Source organism: Neofelis nebulosa, chromosome 9 (genome assembly GCF_028018385.1).
Source record: "Neofelis nebulosa isolate mNeoNeb1 chromosome 9, mNeoNeb1.pri, whole genome shotgun sequence".
NCBI lineage: Eukaryota > Metazoa > Chordata > Mammalia > Carnivora > Felidae > Neofelis > Neofelis nebulosa.
Window position 1 is genome coordinate 138,279,066 of NC_080790.1, and position 19,919 is coordinate 138,298,984.

The 19,919-nt window shown below is 49.8% G+C and overlaps 1 protein-coding gene across 1 annotated transcript in view; it reads left to right on the forward strand.

Annotated features, from left to right (window-relative positions):
* Window positions 1-6,060: 6,060 nt before the first annotated feature.
* Window positions 6,061-19,919, forward strand: part of CDH26 (cadherin 26) — a 42,304-nt gene continuing 28,445 nt past the window's right edge. The window contains 4 exon segments of the mRNA XM_058686128.1: window positions 6,061-6,376; window positions 12,164-12,220; window positions 13,989-14,093; window positions 15,782-15,943. Of these exon segments, the coding sequence (XP_058542111.1) occupies window positions 6,311-6,376; window positions 12,164-12,220; window positions 13,989-14,093; window positions 15,782-15,943 (390 nt within the window). The 5' untranslated portion in view covers window positions 6,061-6,310.

Consider the following 19,919-nt stretch of genomic DNA (forward strand, 5'->3'; position numbering starts at 1 on the left):
AATTTGCATGCTTTTGTCCCCCTGATCTGTCTTCTGTCAACTTAATTCTCAGGACCAGCCAAACAGAACCCTAAGAGGGTACAAGGGGAGCCGTGTTTGCAGCCCCAAAATACACCTCTTTGACATAAGGATGATTTTAGGCTCCTTATATTTAAGAAACAGCATACACATAGGAAAAGCTCTGAGAACTGAGAAGTTACCCTTTTGTAAGAGACACGTGGGGGAGATCTCCATCTGTAAGGGTGCCTCCCTTTTGTACCAGGAAGAGGATGAGGAAATCTCTAGAAACACTTATCAACTCTTATCTCGTTAAGGCCTGGACTTACATCTGCAAAACAACCACGGCCATTTATTGTACTTTTCCTAGTAACCTCATATAAGCGGCCCCCCCCCCCCCATCCCCACCCCTCGTATCTTTTGTTTTTTGGTGGAGGTGACATTGAAGGTGACAACGTGAGGCATTTCAAGGACTCTCCATTTCCTGGGTCTCTCCCATGTATGCAGGAGGCATACGTGTTATTAAACTTCTGTTTGTGTTCCTCTGTTAATCTGTCCGCGTCCAGAGGTCTCAGTCAAGAACCTACATGGGTAGAAGTAAAATAATTTTTCGTCTCCTGTGAAGGTAAGGGTAACATTTTACCTCCCCAACAGAATCAAAGTCTGCATCTGAACAAGATCCTTGGCAGGTAATGTTTGACAAAACTCACATTCACGGCACTTAAAAGTCTGCAAGTTTGAGGGGCGCCTGGGTGGCTCAGTTGGTTCAGCGTCCGAGTTCAGCTCAGGTCATGATCTCACAGTCCACGAACTCGTGTCCAGCTGTGTGCAGCCTGCTTCGGATTCTGTGTCTCCCTCCCTCTCTCTTCCCCTCCCCAGCTCATTCTCTGTCTCTGTCTCCTTCAAAAATAAACATTAAAAAAAAAAAAAAAGTCTGAAACAACTGTTTTGACCACACAGCCCTGGCTGGACCCCCTGCACTCTGGCCAAACTAACAAGTGTGTCTGCTTATCTGTATCCTATTTTCTCCGGAGCTTACAAGCCCTCTGCTATCTCTTTGCCCAAGAATAGGTCATTAAGTGGCTTGATTTATGGCCTCTGATAACCTGTGGGGCAAGCGAGTGCCAAGGAACTGAGGTTTCTCAGAACATGTCCACCTTGAACATACTTGTACTTTGAGGCACTTCCACTTTTATTTATTTATTTTAAAGAGTGTGAACATTTTATTTTTATTTAGAGAGAGAGAGAGAGAGCGGGGGAGGGCAGAAAGGGCAGAGGGAGAGAGAGAATCCCAAGCAGTCTCTGCACTGTCAGCACAGAGCCCGATGCGGGGCTTGAACTCACGGACTGAGATCATGACCTGAGCTGAAGTCAAAAGACGCTCTACCGACTAAGCCACCCAGGTACCCCTACACTTCTGCTTGTAAACTCAGGAGCGAGAACCTCACTGTGCCCTCAGCTTGCCTTCCCACTGCCTGCATCATGCTGGCCACGTTTACAAGACTCACTGCCACCTGTCACCAAGCTTTTCCTCCGAAACCCTGTCTCGCAACATTCCCGCCCCAGCACAGTAAGGAGAAAGAAAAGGAGGGCTTTGCTTTTGTCCCGTGTTGCTCAGTTTTCTAAATACTGGAATGAAATGCTTTTTACTTATAGGTCTCACACAATAATGAGCTGAATGGTCTCCCAAGTTTACTTGAAGATGTTCTAATTAAAGGAAGTATGTCTTTTTCCCTCAGCAGGACAGTTTTGATGTGGGAGGAGATTAAATAGCCCCAAAGTTCTCTCTTCTTTCCCGAAAAAGCATAAGAATATTTATATACATAAATCACTGAAAAAAAAAGAGCTCAGTACGTCTGCTATCAATATAATTAGTATAAAACATACTTGCAGAAAGCGAGAAACACTTCAATCTGTTGTATTTGGCAGTGTTTCTAAGCACCCCCACCCTTTCATCTCCAATTACTAGTTGAACAAATAGGGGCAAGAAATTTCTCCAAGGAAATGTTCTGGCCAGCTCTTGGTGGCTGACAAAATACGAAAACGTAAGGACCACGCTTTCTCATCGGCCAGCCTACGTGACTACAAAAGCATCAACACAGGACAGACAAATATCTCTCGGTCCCTTACAGCAAGTCAGGAAATGCAAATGACGAATAATTTTATTCTCATGTGAAGTCTACCCTTCACTCCCACACATGGCAGGTATCGGGGTACAGTGTTAGATACACAGTATTAGACTGTAGGCTCAGAATACGCTTAGTCATAAGTTGCATTTTTCAGTGCGGGACTCAAATTTGCTTTTCTGATGTTTTCCCCCCAACATCGTGTTATAAAAATCTTCAAACATAGAGAGAGGTCAAAAGACCCGTACAGCGAACACCTAATGCTCACTGTGTAGATGCCACAGCTCACAGCTCGTTCCCTGCCTTGTGCCCCCACCCCGCCCCGCACCCACCCACCTGCCTCCTCCGAGCACCTGCCGCCCTCCAGTTTCCACCTGCCTCTGGTCGCTTGCCAGTGCGCCCTCATCACTGTTCTGTGTTTTGGTGAGCGGTGGTCATTCTTTGTGGCAGGCCTGGGCTGGGGAACCAGTTCCCATGACTGGGGACACAGCCTTTCCCTTGGGTTTTTGTTACTGTTCTATTTCGTTCCTTAACTCTACTTGAGACTATTCCAAGACTCATGACTTTGGAGAAACAGGACCTTGAATTGAGAATCCTTTGACAGGAAAATAAATTTTATATGCGGGGACATACATGGAGAAGTACCAACCAAGGCAAAGCCTAACCGGGAGCCATGTAATTTGTTCTGAATCTGAGTTTTGCTTATTTATTTATTTATTTATTTATTTTTAATTTTTTTTTCAACATTTTTTATTTATTTTTGGGACAGAGAGAGACAGAGCATGAACGGGGGAGGGGCAGAGAGAGAGGGAGACACAGAATCGGAAACGGGCTCCAGGCTCCGAGCCATCGGCCCAGAGCCCGACGCGGGGCTCGAACTCACGGACCGCGAGATCGTGACCTGGCTGAAGTCGGACGCTTAACCGACTGCGCCACCCAGGCGCCCCTTGCTTATTTATTTTTGAGAGAGAGAGAGAGAGAGAGAGAGAGGGAATCCCAAGCAGATTCCACACTGAGAGAGGAGCCCGACTCGAGGCTTGATCCCAGGACTCTGGGATCATGACCTGAGCCAAAATCAAGAGTCAGATGCTCAACCGACTGAGCCCCCCAGGTGCCCCTTGTCTGACTTTCAAGCAGGCTGTTTGACTCCCTCAGCTCCTGTGGGCACTCTTCCCCAGGCTCCCCAGCGTGGGGGCATCTGCCTCCCGGTTAGCAGGTGAGCGGTCGGGGGTGGGTGTGGGGGCTCGGCCTGCTCTTCTCCAACCTCCCCTCCGGCATAGAGAGGAGGGCCGCCTCCACTCCCTCCCTCTCCTAGGCCCTGCATCCTCCAGCACAGACAGGGGACACTGAGGCAGAAGCAGCCGTGTTTCCTCTTTCACAGACCTCCCTCCACACTTTCACCGAGGCTGGTTCGCCTCTGGGCAGAAGGCATCCACACGTCACACACCAGACCCGTCTCCACCTGTCCGCACAGCAGCCCCCTCGGGGCAGGAAGAAGGCTCCCGTCCCACTGTTTTCCTCTGTTGACATTTACTTGACCGCGTGGGAGAGTCCGCCTCCTGGCACGCCAGATGGAGAGCATTTTCCCGTGCCCTCTCTAGGGCCACACTTCTGGTCTCCTCAGCCGGGCCCAGGGCCTGGTCAGCCACACCCCCGTCCGAGCAGAGCCGGGATGGGGCGCCAGGCCCTCGGCCTTACCGTCACCCCCGCCCATTCCCAGTGATTCCACTCGCTGGGAAAACCCCACCCACTGATTTCCAGAGATGGAAAGAAAGCTTCCCATCCCTCCCCGGTTGAGGCAAGCGGAAGGCAGCTGACCCCCTGCCCCGTGACCCCTCATGTCCACAGGACCAGTCCTGCCATCATCTTTTAGAGTCCTGAAGCATCTGGTCTTAGTTGTTGGGGTCTCTTTTTAGAATGTAGTGAATGTAACACTTCCTTGTGTTCAGTTCGGGGTCCTACTCACCAGTTCCTGGGCAAGTACACACCTTCCGTGCCACGTGCTTCTCTCTGCAAAGACGGAGAAAGGATACGTTTAAGTTGCCGTCACTAAGTACCCTGAAAATGAAGGCTGGCGGGTGTGGGAACCCTAACTGACATGGATAATTCAAGATGAAATTAATCCTTAGCAGCACTCGTGGTGTGCTTATCATTATAATGAATGCTGAGGGGTGCCTGGGTGCCTCAGTCGTTTAAGCGGCCCACTTTGGCCCAGGTCATGATCTCGAGGTTCGTGGGTTCGAGCCCCGAGTCAGGCTCTGTGCTGACAGCTCGGAACCTCCTTCTGGGGCTCCTGGATGGCTCAGTCGGCTAAGCGTCTGACTTTGGCTCATGTCATGATCTCACGGAACCTGCTTCACATCCTCTGTCCCTCTCTCTCTCTGCCCACCCCCTCCCCCAAATAAATATTTAAAATATTTTTTTTAAATGCTGAGAACTTGTGCTGGGTTGGGCACCCCTTGAACACCCCAAGGTGAGACCGTGAAGTCCAGGTAATTCTCTGTGGCTCACTCCTTCCTTTTCGCCCTCCCACACCATTTATTTATCTTTCAACCACATTTCATTCAACTGTGTACGTGGATCCGGGAGCTGCCACCTTGTGGCTTCAAAGCATTAGTGCACTTGTGAGGGCACAGGAACCCTGGACAGTCTTCTCTGCAATCAGATGCTCACGAGGAAAGGGAACTGACACCTTCTAGTTCTGACTCACGGGGGACGTGTGGCAGGCGAAGCCCAGCGTCTCTCAACCCAAATGAGAGAAGGGACGCCTTATGGGAAACTGGCATCTTGCTCAGTTATTTTTCAATGTTTGAGGATGTTGAAAATGTGGCTGTTTCTAATACATTAAAATACCCATTTCTTTCAACTGAAAACAAATTGAGAGTAGAATCCATCATAAGCATTCCCCAGCCCCTCCCCAGATACCTGGAGGTCAGCACACTGTCTTTCCGGCTCTATTTTATCTCCCTCAGCATTATTCCAGCAAAGGGGTGCCCAGCTTGCAACTTCTGTTTCTCCCCCAAATGTTCCACATGGTTTAGCTTACCGGGTCTAGAAATTCTGAATTAGGGATTCTAACGTTAGCAACATTTCAGTAGAACAAACGGAATAAAAATACCCACTTTGAAAATAAGCATGAAGTCATAAATTCGGTAATTATTATTCTGTTTCTGTTTATGCGCGGGAGGTATTTACAGACCTTCAAATTGCATTTGTTACTGTGTTTAATAATAAGCTACTAATTTGGATTAAGGGAACAAACTACTCACAGTATAATGCTTAGCAGCATCTCACGGAACCATGAATGGGCGGGAAGAAAGGCTACCTTCTCCTGTCGCTAAAGAACGGTTCGCTATTTTAAAGGTGTTGGGGTACCAAGCTACTAGTACCCACAGTACTAGTGATCGGGTGAACGGAGCTCCGAGTTCATCTAAAACTCAGTCATTGCAACCTGAAGTGCGGATTGGGTAGAATCCTTGCCTGTGCTTTTTTTCTGGTAGTTTAGTGCAAAACCCCCCAGGTTGGCACAGAGCCCCTGCCCGCAGGGCGCCTCTCTTTATCTCTTCCTCCTCCAATCCTAAAGTCACAGAGTCAGCTAAGCCTAGCAGAGACTTCGGTAGAAAAGGTCTGCACGCCGCGGAGCCCGGAGACACGGTTGGGGTAAGTAGAGATGGTTGGTGCTTCGGAAAGTGCACGGTGTCTGCGTTTTTCTCCCCGCTTCACAAGGTTCCTCTTTCTTGGAGTCCCTTTGCACTGCTTCTGTTTCAAAGCACAGGCGCTGTAGGAAATGGTCGTTGAAATATCCTGCTTCAGAAAGAGGTCACGGGACATTCCGCTTGGAACTAAAGTCAAACAAACCAACCACAGGTGCCGGTGTCATGTTCCTCGAGCTGCTCTAACCGCCCGGGCTTCTGTGCCCGTGACCCAGCAGGCAACTATGTGTGCGAGGCAGGGCAGTTTTATTCCCCTCCACTCCCTTCCCGGGAACTGGATTGTCATCACGAGGTTAAAGCTTAAGGCTCAGCCCAGCCGCTCGCTGTGATAAATAGAGGAGGAGTGAGAGGAGATGAGGGTTTCTGGGACAAAGTGCCCCCAGAGCGGTCGGAGGACCAGGCTGGGAAGGAAGCGACCGGGGATCAGAGGCGCGGGGGGGACCTGCGGTCGCCTGCGTGCACCCCCGCTCGGACATGGGCTCCGGGACCTGCCCCTCGCTGCCACGTCTTCCAGTGCTGCTGCTGGTTCTGCTGCTGCAGGTGAGCTGGGCAGGTGCTGGGAACCCGGGCGGGGACCCGTGCGCAGTGGGACTGAAGGCACGGCTCAAGTTGGCCGTGCCCCCGCTGCGGCGACAGGCTGGGCGAGGGGCCGAGGAGAGCTCTCTGGCCGAGCCCCGCGGGGAGGGCAGGTGTCGGGGGAGCCCGGGGTCTGCGCGCCCGTAGGGGGGCGTTGGCAGCAGGGCTCCCGAATGTGTACAAGGGAGGGGTTGGCTTAGGGTCACAACCTGTTCGGGGCAGTGGTGGAGATGGGCTAAGGTGTGACTTCATCTTAAAACTGGTTTCAATAGTACACAGCAGTTTTATTTAGATTTGTGTTGACCCAAGCTTCCAAAGGGCACTAATACTCACGCCTCGTATAAGGCTGAGAAAATCTCAGCTGTGCGTGTGGCGGACAATCTGAGCAGACGAGGAGGGTGGGAGGGCGTAATCCCCCCTGCCCCCCACCGCTTGCCCCCTAGCACCAGTGGAAATACAAACAGTGGACTCAAGGTTAGAAAGCACAGGGGCTTGTTGGATTTGCACTTACCCTGGGAGACTCGCCGTTGGGTATGCTTGTCGTTACCCCCGCTCCGTGGCTTTCTGCCACAGAGAGGGACAGCCGCGAGACTCTGCCACGGAGTTTTCCCTTAGGAGCCGGCCGCGGGCCAGCTGTACGTCTGGATCGGGTTGCCTGAGGACCTCGGTCCTCACCTTGGCTCGAGGTGGACTCTTTTAGGTTGCTGCAGAACTCCCGAGGCCTGGGAACCTCTCCTAGGGGTTCGGACTGAGCTGGTCTGGGGGGTGGCCTGGCCCTTATGGCTTTAACTTGATCTTCTTAAGCCTCGTCTTCTTTCCCTGCAAACGGGGCTAATGGTTGCTCTCCCCTGCCCTGGCGGTCACAAGAGTGAATGAGGAGATGGGCTTGGCTGGCGTGCCCGCATGTCTGTGTCCCTCTGGTTTTCTAGCCACGGGGAAATGGTTGGTCACACGCATCCAGCGCCCACGCATACTTGCTCTGGGCCGAGTGAACAAGGTGGGGGGTGGGGCGGTGGACGGAAACCCCGTGTGTGGTGCCCACGCCAGTGCAGCTGGCTCCTGACGCGAGCACCACGTTTGGCACCAGGGGCACCAGGGGAAGTTGGAGGATTTTCTTGGTTCCTCGTTGCCACATCCAGTTGTGAATGTTCTTCAACAGCACTCCTTTTACCTCCAGGAGACTTTGTTGAATCCCGTTCATAGCCGGTTTTAATCATCAAACCCTGGCTCCGTCTTTCCCTTGCCCCTGCCCTTGCCCCTGACCGGTCTCATCATAAAACAGAGGTGCGTTTTCGTCTTCTGACCGAGCCCAAGCGAGTTAGTTCGCGTCCAGGGGCGTGTTGAGTCGGGGTGGGCAGCGGCGATTGGACTGTGGGTAGTAATCCAGTGTTTGTTGGAAGCAGCTTTCTGCTGATTCCAGGGGATCGAGACAGACAAAAAGAATGTGCTGCAGTAGGAACCGGGGGGGGGGGGTGGTTAGCAATCTCCATTCTGGACCCTTAACGGGGCAAAGAGCTTTCCGCCCATCGGGTGCTCAGTCATCGGCCATTGGCCATTAGTAACCCAATTCCTTCCCGTTCCTCCCCTCGTCCCCCCGCCCCCCGGGTTGGCTTACAACCATCCCTGACCTCCAAAACAGGTACCCACTGCCCCTCTCTGATCTCCAAATGTAAAGTCAGTACGCCCACTGCTGGAGCTCTGCTGTCTCCAACGGTTTTCTCGTGAACCCCCACATCCTCGCTGTCTGGGGGGGCATAAAGCAGAGGACGACGTTGTGAGCCTCCGGCAGGTTTTCACCATTGCTCCAGACTCAGCGACAAGCCTCGGAGGGGAGTCCTGCCCCCTTCTCTTAGGGAATTTCTGGTCCCAAGGACTCGGGAGTGTTCAGGCCTGGACTGTGGCCAGCTCCCCAGATCACAGAGGAGGGAGGGACTGAGAGAATGAAATCGGACGTGAGCAATGTCGTGGTTGCTGGTTTCTAATCTGGGAAATTCTACACCGAGTTTTCTTTCAAAAATTGTCAGCATCACTGGTCTGCCCGATTAATTTGCTAAGCCCTTCATTCAAGATGAACAGTCAGTGGGTTGTAGAAGGTGAGGGACAGGGTGGCAGGGCTGAAGCTGGGCGCTCAAAGGGACAGAGCAGGCTGGACAGAGCGCTGGGAAGCCAGTGACGTGTCGAAGTCTGCGCTCTTAAAGATCACCTGCGCTTCTGTGTAGACGATGCGCTTGGGAAGCGTGTCAATCTCCTAGGCCTGCCGTGGCAAAGTGCCCCAAACGGGAAGGCTCCAAGCCACAGAAGGGTCCAGCATGGTGCCATGGGTAGTCCCCACACCGTAGCGCATACCTGAAAGTCGTTAAGGGAGTGAATCTTCCAAGTTCTCAGAACAAGGAAAACAATTCCGTAACTACGTGTGGTGACGGATGTTAACGAGACTCATTGTGGTGATCATTTTGCAGTCCATACAAATATCAAATCATTCTGTTGTACACCTGCAGCTAATACAGTGGTGTTTGCCAATTATACCTCTATTAAAAAAAATTCTCCTTGAATGCAAATTCGCAACGAAAAATGGAATATATTCAGGGCGCCTTGGGGGTCAGTCAGTTAAATGTCCGACTCTCGATTTTGGCTCGGGTCATGATCTCACGGTTTGTGGGATCGAGCCCATGTCCGGCTCTGTGCTGACAGTGCAGAGTCTGCTTGGGAGTCTCTCTCCCTTTCTCTCTGCCCCTGCCCTGCTCATATTCTCTCTCTCTCTCTCTCTCTCTCTCTCTCTCTCAAAATAAAGAAATAAACATTAACAAAAATAAATATTTTCAGGAAGGAATTATCTCCATGCAGGCTTCTTAGTTCTTTAGTAGCCTCTGCAGACACAAAGCCTCTGTATACCCAGATCATTTCCCACCAGTGATGCCACAGGTACTCATGCAGGCCAGCCTGAACAGTCCTGGTTCCACGTCCCCAGGTCCAGTACTGCCTGTCATATGATTTGTGCGTGGCCCTTGCAGCCAAATGCCTGCCTGCCTCACAGCATTAGGTGGCCACTGCAGCCAGAGATAGCAGCCTCTAAGAAGTTTTCTCCCCGCCACATTCTACAAGCATTATGTAAATCTTTTTTCAATGCTTTTTTTTAAAAGTTTATTTATTTATTTTGAGAGAGACAGAGACAGTGTGAGTAGAGGAGGGGCAGAGAGGGAGAGGGAGAGAGAGAATCCCAAGCAGGCCCCGCACTGTCTGCACAGAGCCCGACGCAGGGCTCAAACTCACAAACTGGGAAGTCATAACCTGAGCTGAAGTCAGACGCTTAACCGACTGAGCCACCCAGGCGCCCCACCGTTTTATATTTTTGCAAATCTCTTGTCCTAAAAGAAGACGGCCAGATTCTCCTCTCTGAGTCTGCAGTCTATTGTAAATGTTGTTTAGTTAAAAGAATGAAGAAATTCTGGCCTCGCACAGGTACGCACATGGAAAGGGAGGAATATTTGATTAGCCTTCAATGGATAATTGTGGATATCCTTCTTTGATATTACACCAAAACTTGACAAAGTGGTGTTTTTTAACAACATGTGGAATCTGAACACATGTTAATAAACTTGCCCTGCTCCATTACGTTAAAACCATGTCTCTCTTGCCTTTTGGCAAGAGCATGATTTTGGAGGTCATGCATTAATCATTAGGAAATCCTTTTGGCTCATTGAGTTATGCAGATCTTCCAAATGTTGACATATTTCATTCTACAAAATCAGAAAATCACATTCATTAATAGCTCTACTGGCATCATCAGAAAATTCTTCTAAGTATCGGGAAGCTGTCAAGCCCATTGTAGCAGACAGAAGTTTTCCAAAATTCTAATTTTTGCTTGAAAGCTTATGTTTGTTTTATCATTGGCAACATGACGCCATCCACTGTTTTCCTTGAAGTGATCGGCTGGCTTGTTTACTATCAAAGAGCTGTCCATCGAGGGCCCGATCCTGGACAACACGGTTTGTCAGTCATTCTTTCAAGTAAAATGCTCTTCTATAAAAAAGTGGTCCGTTCACCTGGTACCTCTAATGATCACACACACACTTTCTTAATTTTTCTTTTTAATGTTTATTTGTTTTTAAGAGAGAGAGAAAGAGAGAGAGAGAACACAGCGGGGGGGGGGGGGTGGGGGGAGGGCAGAGAGAGAGAGAGGGAGACACAGAATCGGAAGCAGGCTCCAGGCTCCAAGCTGTCAGCACAGAGTCCGATATGGGGCTCGAATCCACGGACCACGAGATCATGACCTGAGCTGTAGTCGGACACTTAACCGACTGAGCCACCCAGACGCCCCTCACCAATTCATTCTTAAATGCAACAGGCTTCTCCTTTCTTCCTTTTTCTTCCTGCACACGCGTACCGATGAAGATACTGCGGGTGACGCTGGTGCCCTTGGCTTCCTCGGTGCCGAGGCCCCAGTGATTTGTCCCATTGGTGCAAACGTCATACAGTAAAACAGGCAAATGATACCCTAGAGTCACTAGGGAAGTGTGTGGCCCTGTGGACTCTGATGGGGATGAGGAGGGGAAGGGTTGACGCTAGGCAGGGAGAGACCAGGGGCCCTCGGGGAGGCTGACCGGAGCTGCAAGTGGGAGGCAGAAGAAGCAGCGAGGTTTGGAATTAAAAAAAGGATAAACATATGCCAGACCTGCCTGGGCCAGGTGCCACGCATGGAGCCTCACAACCTTTCAGATCAGGTCCCAATAGAAGGTCAGTGACAAAAGTCCTCGGAGGCTCCCCAGTCGGAACCCCTCTCACTCTTGAGAGCCTTGTACCTTCCCTCAATTAGCTCTAAAGCTTTGCTCACTCTCTCTTGTCTGCGAGATTCATTCTTTGACTCCGCGAGACAGGGACCAGCATCTCCCCCACCTCCTGTAACAGGGTCAGGGACCCCGGTGTACCGCACTTTCAAAACTGCCACTCTGGAGAAAACTTCTCTATGCACATGGATGTTTACTGCCACAGCATTTTTGGTTTTTTCTTGTTGTTGTTTTTGGTAATAACAAACAACCGAAAAAGTCTAAATGACCATCCCCAGAAGAATGAGTAAATAAATTGGCTCTGTTCATGCAATGACACGGTATATGGTAGTGACAGTTAGTGGATTAGGGCCATACATGTCAACACACACATGCTTGTTCAGTGTTGGTCCCGACATCCTCTACAGGGTCTGTCTTTTTTCGACAACCTCACTGCACGTGTGTGGGTTTTATTTTTATTTTGTGTGTGTGTGTGTGGGGGGAGAGTTTGTTGAGATGTAAGTTAAAAATAAATAATTCTCAATTGTAAATCATTATATAAACAAAAAGTACCAAGTTCTATTATCTTATTGATTATTATAAGATAGAGTCTAAAATTAAGGGGCGGGGGAGAAAAAAAGAACAGGAGAAAAGGCCCAGTTGGATCTCTCCAATTAACGTTTGGTATTCACGTGTGACATACCAAGACATCTCTGCTCGTCCGGAATAGACAGGGTGATCTCCCGAGTTACAGTTTTAGACGTCCCAGTATCAGTGATACTCTGTGTAAATCCTTTTGCATGGTTCCCTTATGGTTGCAGAGGAAACGTGGTAATTCTGAACTGAGATGATAAGAGAAAGAAATTATACTTATCAAAATGAAATAAAGTTCCTTTTCTTCCTTTTCTCATTCCAGAAGACTAGTGTGACTTCAGGCAGGTCCTGATAAGTGTATCCCCTACTAATTCATGCCATTTTTATTTTTAAGGTCAACAGCATCAACAGCTTCCGACAAGAAAATGATGATCTCACTCAGCAAACAAAGGTGGGGTTTGGAGGTCACTTTCTTCCTAAGCCACGTGAGACCACACTTCACTCAGGGACTCTGTTGCAATGTTAAGGTTTTTAGTTCCTGGTCGATATTCAGTTTGCAGGAAATAAATTAGTAACTACATGTGGCCTTTTGGAATCTTCAGGGATTTCCAGAGAATTGCGGAAGATGCTTTTATGTCTGCTAGAATAGGAACAATCTGTGAACATCAGAAATCAGCCATCCAGTGCCAGCCCAGAGCTTTACCCACGCTAATTTCTTCTTTATGCAATTAAAATATATTGAACTTAACACTCTCTGGTATGTGAGCTTTGGACAGTCCAGGGATGCAGCCACACCCCCCAATCACCTTGTGCCACCTTATGAATATCTCCTTCCTGTCTTGTGATCAACTCATTTTCTAATTGAATACAGTTGACCCTTGAACAACATGGGTTTAAAGTGCATGGGTCTATTTACATGGAGATTTTTTTAAAAATTTTTTTTAATGTTTATTTATTTTTGAGACAGAGAGAGACAGAGCATGAACGGGGGAGGGGCAGAGAGAGAGGGAGACACGGAATCGGAAGCAGGCTCCAGGCTCCGAGCCGTCAGCCCAGAGGCCGACGCGGGGCTCGAACTCACGCGAGATCACGCGAGATCACCCGAGATCATGACCTGAGCGAAGTCTAACGCTCAACCGACTGAGCCACCCAGGCGCCCCTACATGGAGATTTTTTTTTTACAGGACAGTACTGTAATGTATTTTCTCTTTCTTATAATTTTCTTAATGACATTGTCTTTACTACGTACAGCATATAATACACAAAACATACAAAATATGTGTTCATCGACTGTTCATGTAATCAGTAAGGCTTCTCTGGTCAATGGTAGGGTTGTTAGTAGCAAAGTTTTGGGGGGGGTCAATAGTTACATGTGGATTTTTGGCTGCCCCAGGGGGCAGCACCCTAACAATCCCCACATTGTTCAAAGATCAACTGTAATTTTTTAAAAAGCTTACATGTTTGTGGACAAAAAAATTAATGTGGCTAGAAAGCAGCTTCGCTTATAATAAATAGATGGTTAAATTCCATCTGTGGTGTTTTGCCTGACAAGTCTCTGAGCCTGATACCTGAGTCTGAGTCTCTCTCTCTTCCTGTCTTTGTTAAAAGGGAGAGTAATAGACGAAGTGCCAGCCCAGAGCTTTATCCACACTATCAGCACCGAATGGAGATGTTGTCATCAACTCTTTCCTTTTGTTATATATAATTTATTGTCAAGGTGGCTAACATACAGCGTGTTCAGTGTTCTCTTGGTTTTGGGGGTAGATTCCCACGATTTATCGCTTATATACAACACCCAGCTCATCCCAACAAGTGCCCTCCTCAATGCCCATCACCCATTCCCCCCCACCGCACCCCCCATCAACCCTCAGTTTGTTCTTCAACTATTTCCAAAAGACGGAAAGACAAATGGGGGAAATAACCTTCTCGTTCATTCAGCGACTGTTTGCGTGTCTGCCGTGGGACAGGGGTTGGCACATAGTAGGCAACGGTCTTCAACGTTATGTCTGCATAGCCCTTAAGACGATCTCACGATCCATGTAAAACCATTGGGTGGCCGGTGCCCCGCCGTCTAGGAACGACTCTGCAGCTGTGAGCAGAACAGTCACTTTTAACTCCTAAGCATCGGACGGAGGCTGTTGTGAGGACAAGAGAGATAATGCAAATGTAGTGCCTGCCACCTCGCCATCACCTCCTTATTGCCGGCATTGTAATTTCAGGGAGAGAGCCACCGGCCCCTACGGCGATCCAAGAGGAGGTGGGTTATTACCACCCTGGAACTGGAGGAGGAAGATCCAGGACCCTTTCCCAAACTTGTTGGTGAGGTAAGGAAGGCCCCCCCACCATCCTCTCTGATTGGCAGGCGGGTTAAGTCTTGAAAGGCTGTGTGCTAGGGGGGCCAGGTCAGTGATGGGAGGAACACCGGACTGGGTTCTAGAACCCACCATGCCTCTACCTAACGGGGCGACTTCGGGCGAGTCCCTTCACGTGAGTGGGTGCTGAGAACGTCGGTCACATCTGGCAGCGGGCTGGTTAATTCCAGCCCACAGGCCTGCTGTATTTGGCCCAGGCAAAGTCTTTGGTAAAAAAAAAAAAAAAAAAGTATTCTTTAAAAATAAGGGGATTGTGGTTACCGGAGGTGGGAAGTGGGGACAAAAGGGAGATTAGAAAAAAAATAAATAGAAAGTAAAAAGGTGGCAGCCAGGGCTGGCGGGAGGAGGTTCACAGAGACTGGCTGTCTAATGGGGACAGACAGGTGTCAGTCTGGTCACATGAAAAGCACTGTGGACCCAGATGATGGTGGCAGCCTCCCCACCCGGAGCGCTTAGTACCGCCGGCATGCACGCTCCGAGGTGATTAAGACTGTGAATTGTATGTTATGTGTATTTTCCCATAATAAAAAAAATGGGAAAAAATAGGAAGATTGTATTAGAAATTGTGTAATTTTAGAGGTGTTTTGAAAATTGGAAAATCTGACCACACGGAGCAACAACGAGGTGGGGCTCGTGTCACCCCCAGTCCCCACCGCTCCCTGCTGCCTCCCGCACTCTGAGGCCTAGCGCCGGCCCATGCGCCAAAGCGGTCACCTGACGGTGTCGCAATGCCGGAACGTTTCCGCCTGGCCCGTGTCATTCCCTCCCGTGACAGTCCTGACCTGATGCACCTGTGCATTATGCACTGAGTCACTAAGTCCCTACAGCTCTGACATCCTATGGTTTCTCGAGAAACAAATGAAAACAATTTGTATTTTTTGCAGTGTTCATAAAGATAGTAGATGCTATATATATAAAAAAAAAACCATACAGAAAGTTTTCAGGGCTCAGTGGTTAAAACTGTATCCTCATAAGAGTCAGGGGAACACAGTGGGCTCCTATTCCCGAGGTACCGTATCCCTAGTATAGGAGTTAGATACACTCGCTGTTCCCTGTCTGCCCAGTACAGGCCATGATGGCACCTCCATTATGCGGTTGTTTTAAAGATTAAGTAGGCCAGGGCAAGTGAGGCATATAGTGACCTGGCTCACTCTATGGCCTTTCGAAATGTTAGGTTTATGAGTATTTCTCCTCTCTCCCTGAAGGGATCATCAATGTTAACGGATCGGTATGTATGCTTCCAGATTCTTCTCCATAGCCTCACTAATGTGAGTCTGTATTGACAAATGGGATTGCCATACGTATATTGTTCTGCAAGTTGCCTTTCTGGTTCAACAGTAAGGCACAGCCCCCTCCCTGGGGCAGGGCGTGTAAATCCTGAAAGATTGGGGGCCCGTGCCCTGTGAAGGGGGTACCGTTCTAGGGTTCTTTCCCTGGGGAGGGACGTGTGTGTTGTTCAGTCAGGTGCTTGCCTCAGAACCCAGGCTGCGATGCACCTGCTTGGGCCCCTAGCGTGGGACGGGCTGGACCCGAGGCTTCTGGGCCCCAATGCGCCTGGCATCTTAGCCTTGATATTCAATGCGCCTTGTGATTTATTCTCATTTTCTTTTCTCCCCCCCCCTTTTTTTTGGCCTTTTCAGCTGTTCAATGATATGTCTCAGAACACGTCATTAATGTATTTGATCCGTGGACCCGGTGTGGATGAGTATCCAGAGATTGGGCTGTTCTCTATAGAAGATCACAAGAACGGACAAGTGTACGTTCACCGCCCTGTGGATCGAGAGACAACGCCATCTTTCACGGTACCTAAAACTTGATATATTTTAAGCTTGGGTTTATTGTGAAGCTGCTGGGGGAATATTGTATTAGCTAGGCATTAGTGAAGCTGTCCACACGTCACGTCCTGGGAGACCGTATATTATACACCATGGTGAGCTTTAAAAGTATGCGTGGGCAGAGAGGTTGACTTTGTAATGTTCTTTTAAAGTTCTGGACTCAGAGGATTCATGGGAGCTGCTATGGATCTTCCTTCCAGTGACTGGATTCCCAGCACTATCAGGATATCCGAAAGCACTTGGAGATAGGGCTATAGGATGTTTACAAAATGGGCTAATCTGATTTTTGATGAGTCACCGTTGAAATATGTGGGCAGGAGCTACAGGCAGAGTCCACAGTTATCTAACGACTGATGGATGAACAGTTGTATACCTGGTGACAGTTTCTCATCGTGAGCCCGCGTGTTTCTTATGATCTCATAACCCCAACACCATGGTCTACTATGAATCTGAAATCCAGGCTCTAAGCCAGGAAAGGAAATTGTAAAGTAAAATGCCCAAACCACATGGTGGTGTGTCACTTTACCAGCCTCACCTAACGGGGATAGAAGGACATTTTCGCCTTTGTTATGTTGTGACTTCTGCTGGACACTGAGCTTGTCTGCACATTAACTCCTTCAGGGTGGGAAAGAACAACGAAAGACGTAATTTAAATACCTTGTCTCCAATGATCTCAAACCATTTATATACATAATAGAATATTTGCCCTTAACTCATTGATAGGCTCTGAGTCTCTAATTTTTAAACAGGCAGAAATTCTCCCCAAACTCCAAAAGTCCTGCACAGAAGACTTTCCGGGTCTTCACTATTCATAGAAATCCTTGCCCCATCTAGGGAACGTGCAGTGTCTGTTAAAAAGAAGCAATATGGAGTGGTCATAGGGGGACCGTGGGGCAGCACCGTTAAATCTGGAATGAGCAAACAGGTCACCGAGGGATCTTGGGAAAATGCAGATTTTGTTTCCGCAAGTCAGCGTGGAGCATAGACTCTGTGTCTCCAAGAAGCTCCCAGGAGAGGGAAGCTTGGTCCAAGGCTTCTACCCGCTGAGCCCGGTGAGGGCGGGGGCTGGGGCGGCTCTGACAAATAGTGGGCGTGACTCTGTGCAGGGAGGAAACAAAACATTTAGTGCTGTGTTCTTGGTCTTGCTGTTGTGATTTGGTTGCTGTTGTTTGCCTTTAACGTCTTTACTGACCTATCGAGGGTTGCGTTTCACAAGGTTTAACGTGGGACTTCGTGCCGGCAGCAGATGATGCCGAAGCCAAATCCGTAAGAGTGTTTCCTGACATGTGAGGCCCAGGTGGAATAGTTTGGCACGTCACAGGGAGGTCCCAGGGAACAGTTCGAGCAAACGGGGAAGACGTGGGGACCTGAGCGGTGTCCCCCTGGGTCCTGCTCTATCAGGATTTCCGGGCCCTGTGCTTGGACCTGCCCGGCCAGATGGAGACCCAGCCCGCGCACAGTCGTCCTTTCACACTGAGTTCTGCGATCACTTGCTAGCTGGCCCCTCATTTGACTGTGAACTTGCATGAGGGAAGACTCAGGGTGGGGATTCGGAGGCGTGCCCCCACCCCGTGGCTCCCTGTCTCACGCCCTTGGTTCTCGGTCTCCTTGATACTTTTCATCGCCTGAAGCATATACCTGACACGTGTTTGGTTCTCTGTGAGTAGCCATTCTCCCCACTGGAGGCCCATTCTAAGAGGAGGGAGTGTCCTTTCCAGTGCCACTACCCCCCGGGTCAGGAATCGGGCTCTGCACATTGTAGGTTTTCATTTAACTATGTTGGATGAATGAATGAGCACAGTGGCATGTACTCTCTGCTTCGAGGGTGTTGTGGGTTGAGCTGTGTCTTCTAAAGAGAGGGGTTCGTGTCCTCCCCGTGGTACCTGTGAATATGACCTTATTTGGATATAGGGTCTTTGCAGGTGTCATCAAGTTAAGACGAGGTCATACTGGATCAGGGCGTATCCTGAGCCAGTGACTGGCCTCCTTATAAGGGGAGGGGAATTTGGACACCAAGAAGGACACAGGGGAGAAGCAGGAGACAGAGCCTGGGGTGATGCACCTGCAGGCCAAGGACACCGGGATTGGCGGCAGCCACCCGAAGCTGGGGGAGAGACCCGGAACAGAATTTCCCTAAGAGCCTCCCATGGAGGGAGCCATGCCTGCTGCCCCCGGGTGTGGTTCTGGTCTCCAGAAGGGCGAGAGAACACATTTGGTCGTAAGGCGCCCGGTTTGGGGTAAGTTGTTGCAGCGGATGTAGGAGACTGGCACGCAGGGGTCAACCTACTCGTTAGGGAGCCACAAGACAGGCCAATGAGAAGGGTTCCCAGCCGCAAAGAGTGGGACAAGCAGGTGTCACCGAAACACCACACAAGCCAGGCCTTCCAGGTCCACCACCTACTTCTGGGTCTTGGCTGTCCCCTAAGCTGGGGCGTGTTAGGCACGCAGTCAACCCGAGGAGGTGGCAAAGCCCCATTCCCGGCAGCGCTGCTGTGTTCTTGGGGGGCAGCGAGGGGTCACTGGAACCAGCCAGAGCATTTAAAAACCTGTGACTGGGAGCTGAGAGGAGGTTGAGGGGCTATCTTCTTGTTAATTCCGTAAACCTACAAGAGGGCTGTAACTGCAGCTGAGAATTGCTGGAAGATTTAAGACACAGCTGGAAAGGGGGGAAAAACAGATTTTTTCTATATAGGAATCTCATCTGTTTATATCAAAATATGCACAATCCCATAGGCTACAGATACACTCAAGAAAATCATTCTTTTATTTCCTTGAAATAGTCATTTGTGGGTCTTGATCTCCACGCACCCATCTTTGCCTACTTAGAGCCCATGCACGTAAGTGATTTTGTCTTGTGTGTTCGGCGTTTAAGGTATTTCCGCGTGCTCACCAGTGACTAGAGTACGCATCTTGCACGTGCCATTTAAACAGCCATGTACCCCTCCGTCACGTCATTGCTCTATGGTGCGTCATCCAAGATCTAAATCTTAAGGCCATAACAAAAGGCTGAAAACCCTTCCCAAGTGCAGAAAATATCCATGACGCTTCCTCTCTCCATTGCAGCTCTGAGGCGCCAGAAACTCTTAGCATCTTGTCAAAGAATAAACAGTTATTTTGCCTCTCGGGCATCTTACAGAACTTACTGTCTCAGAAGTCGCTTTTAGGATGATACATGGAACATAGAATGATAAACATAAAACAAACACGCGGTTCTTAGTTTTAAGTGGAAGGGTTACAGGTGGCGCCGTTTCGGAGCCAGAAGTCCGCGTGATGCGGCAGCCAGCACAGTCATAAATTATGGAAGAGCATGTGGAAATGGCGTGTGAGAAAGCCAATTTGCTTGCTCAAAAATTTAAAAATGTATGTTGGATTCCCCGGGGCGGACTGGTTCAGTAGTCTTGTAGGGGAGAGGAGACAGCTAAGTAGGAGAGCCCACGCCCAGGCCACTTTGCAGGACACCTGGCGGGGCCACCATGGTGGATGCCGATGAGGAAGCAACGTGTCTGCAGAAAAGACGCCCAGGGAGGTACGTGCCTCGGTAGACCTCGTGGGCTCTGGGAAAGCCGTGGAGAGACCATTGCCCGATGCTATCAAGGTGCTGAGACCCCTGTCTGGTGAAGCTGCCTGCTCCGGGCCCTGGGGGAGCCATGGAGGGGAGTGGTGAAGACCTGGCTGGTGGTGTAGTCTAGTCTACACCTTCTTGGAATGAACCTGGGCCGGGCTGAGTGTGGACAGCCGCAGAACCTCTCGGCGTTGCAGAGTGGAGCGCTGGGGATGCCTCCCTCTAGGGCTTCTCTGAGACAGAAAGGAGGTGATCTGTGTAAGAGCTCAGCCCCAGGCCTCCCTGAAGCCACTTCTTCCAGAATAAACCCCGTGCTTGCTCAGCGTCCCCGAGCCGGGCTCCGCACCTACAACCGGCCAACCCTTGAGAAACCAGTGTTCC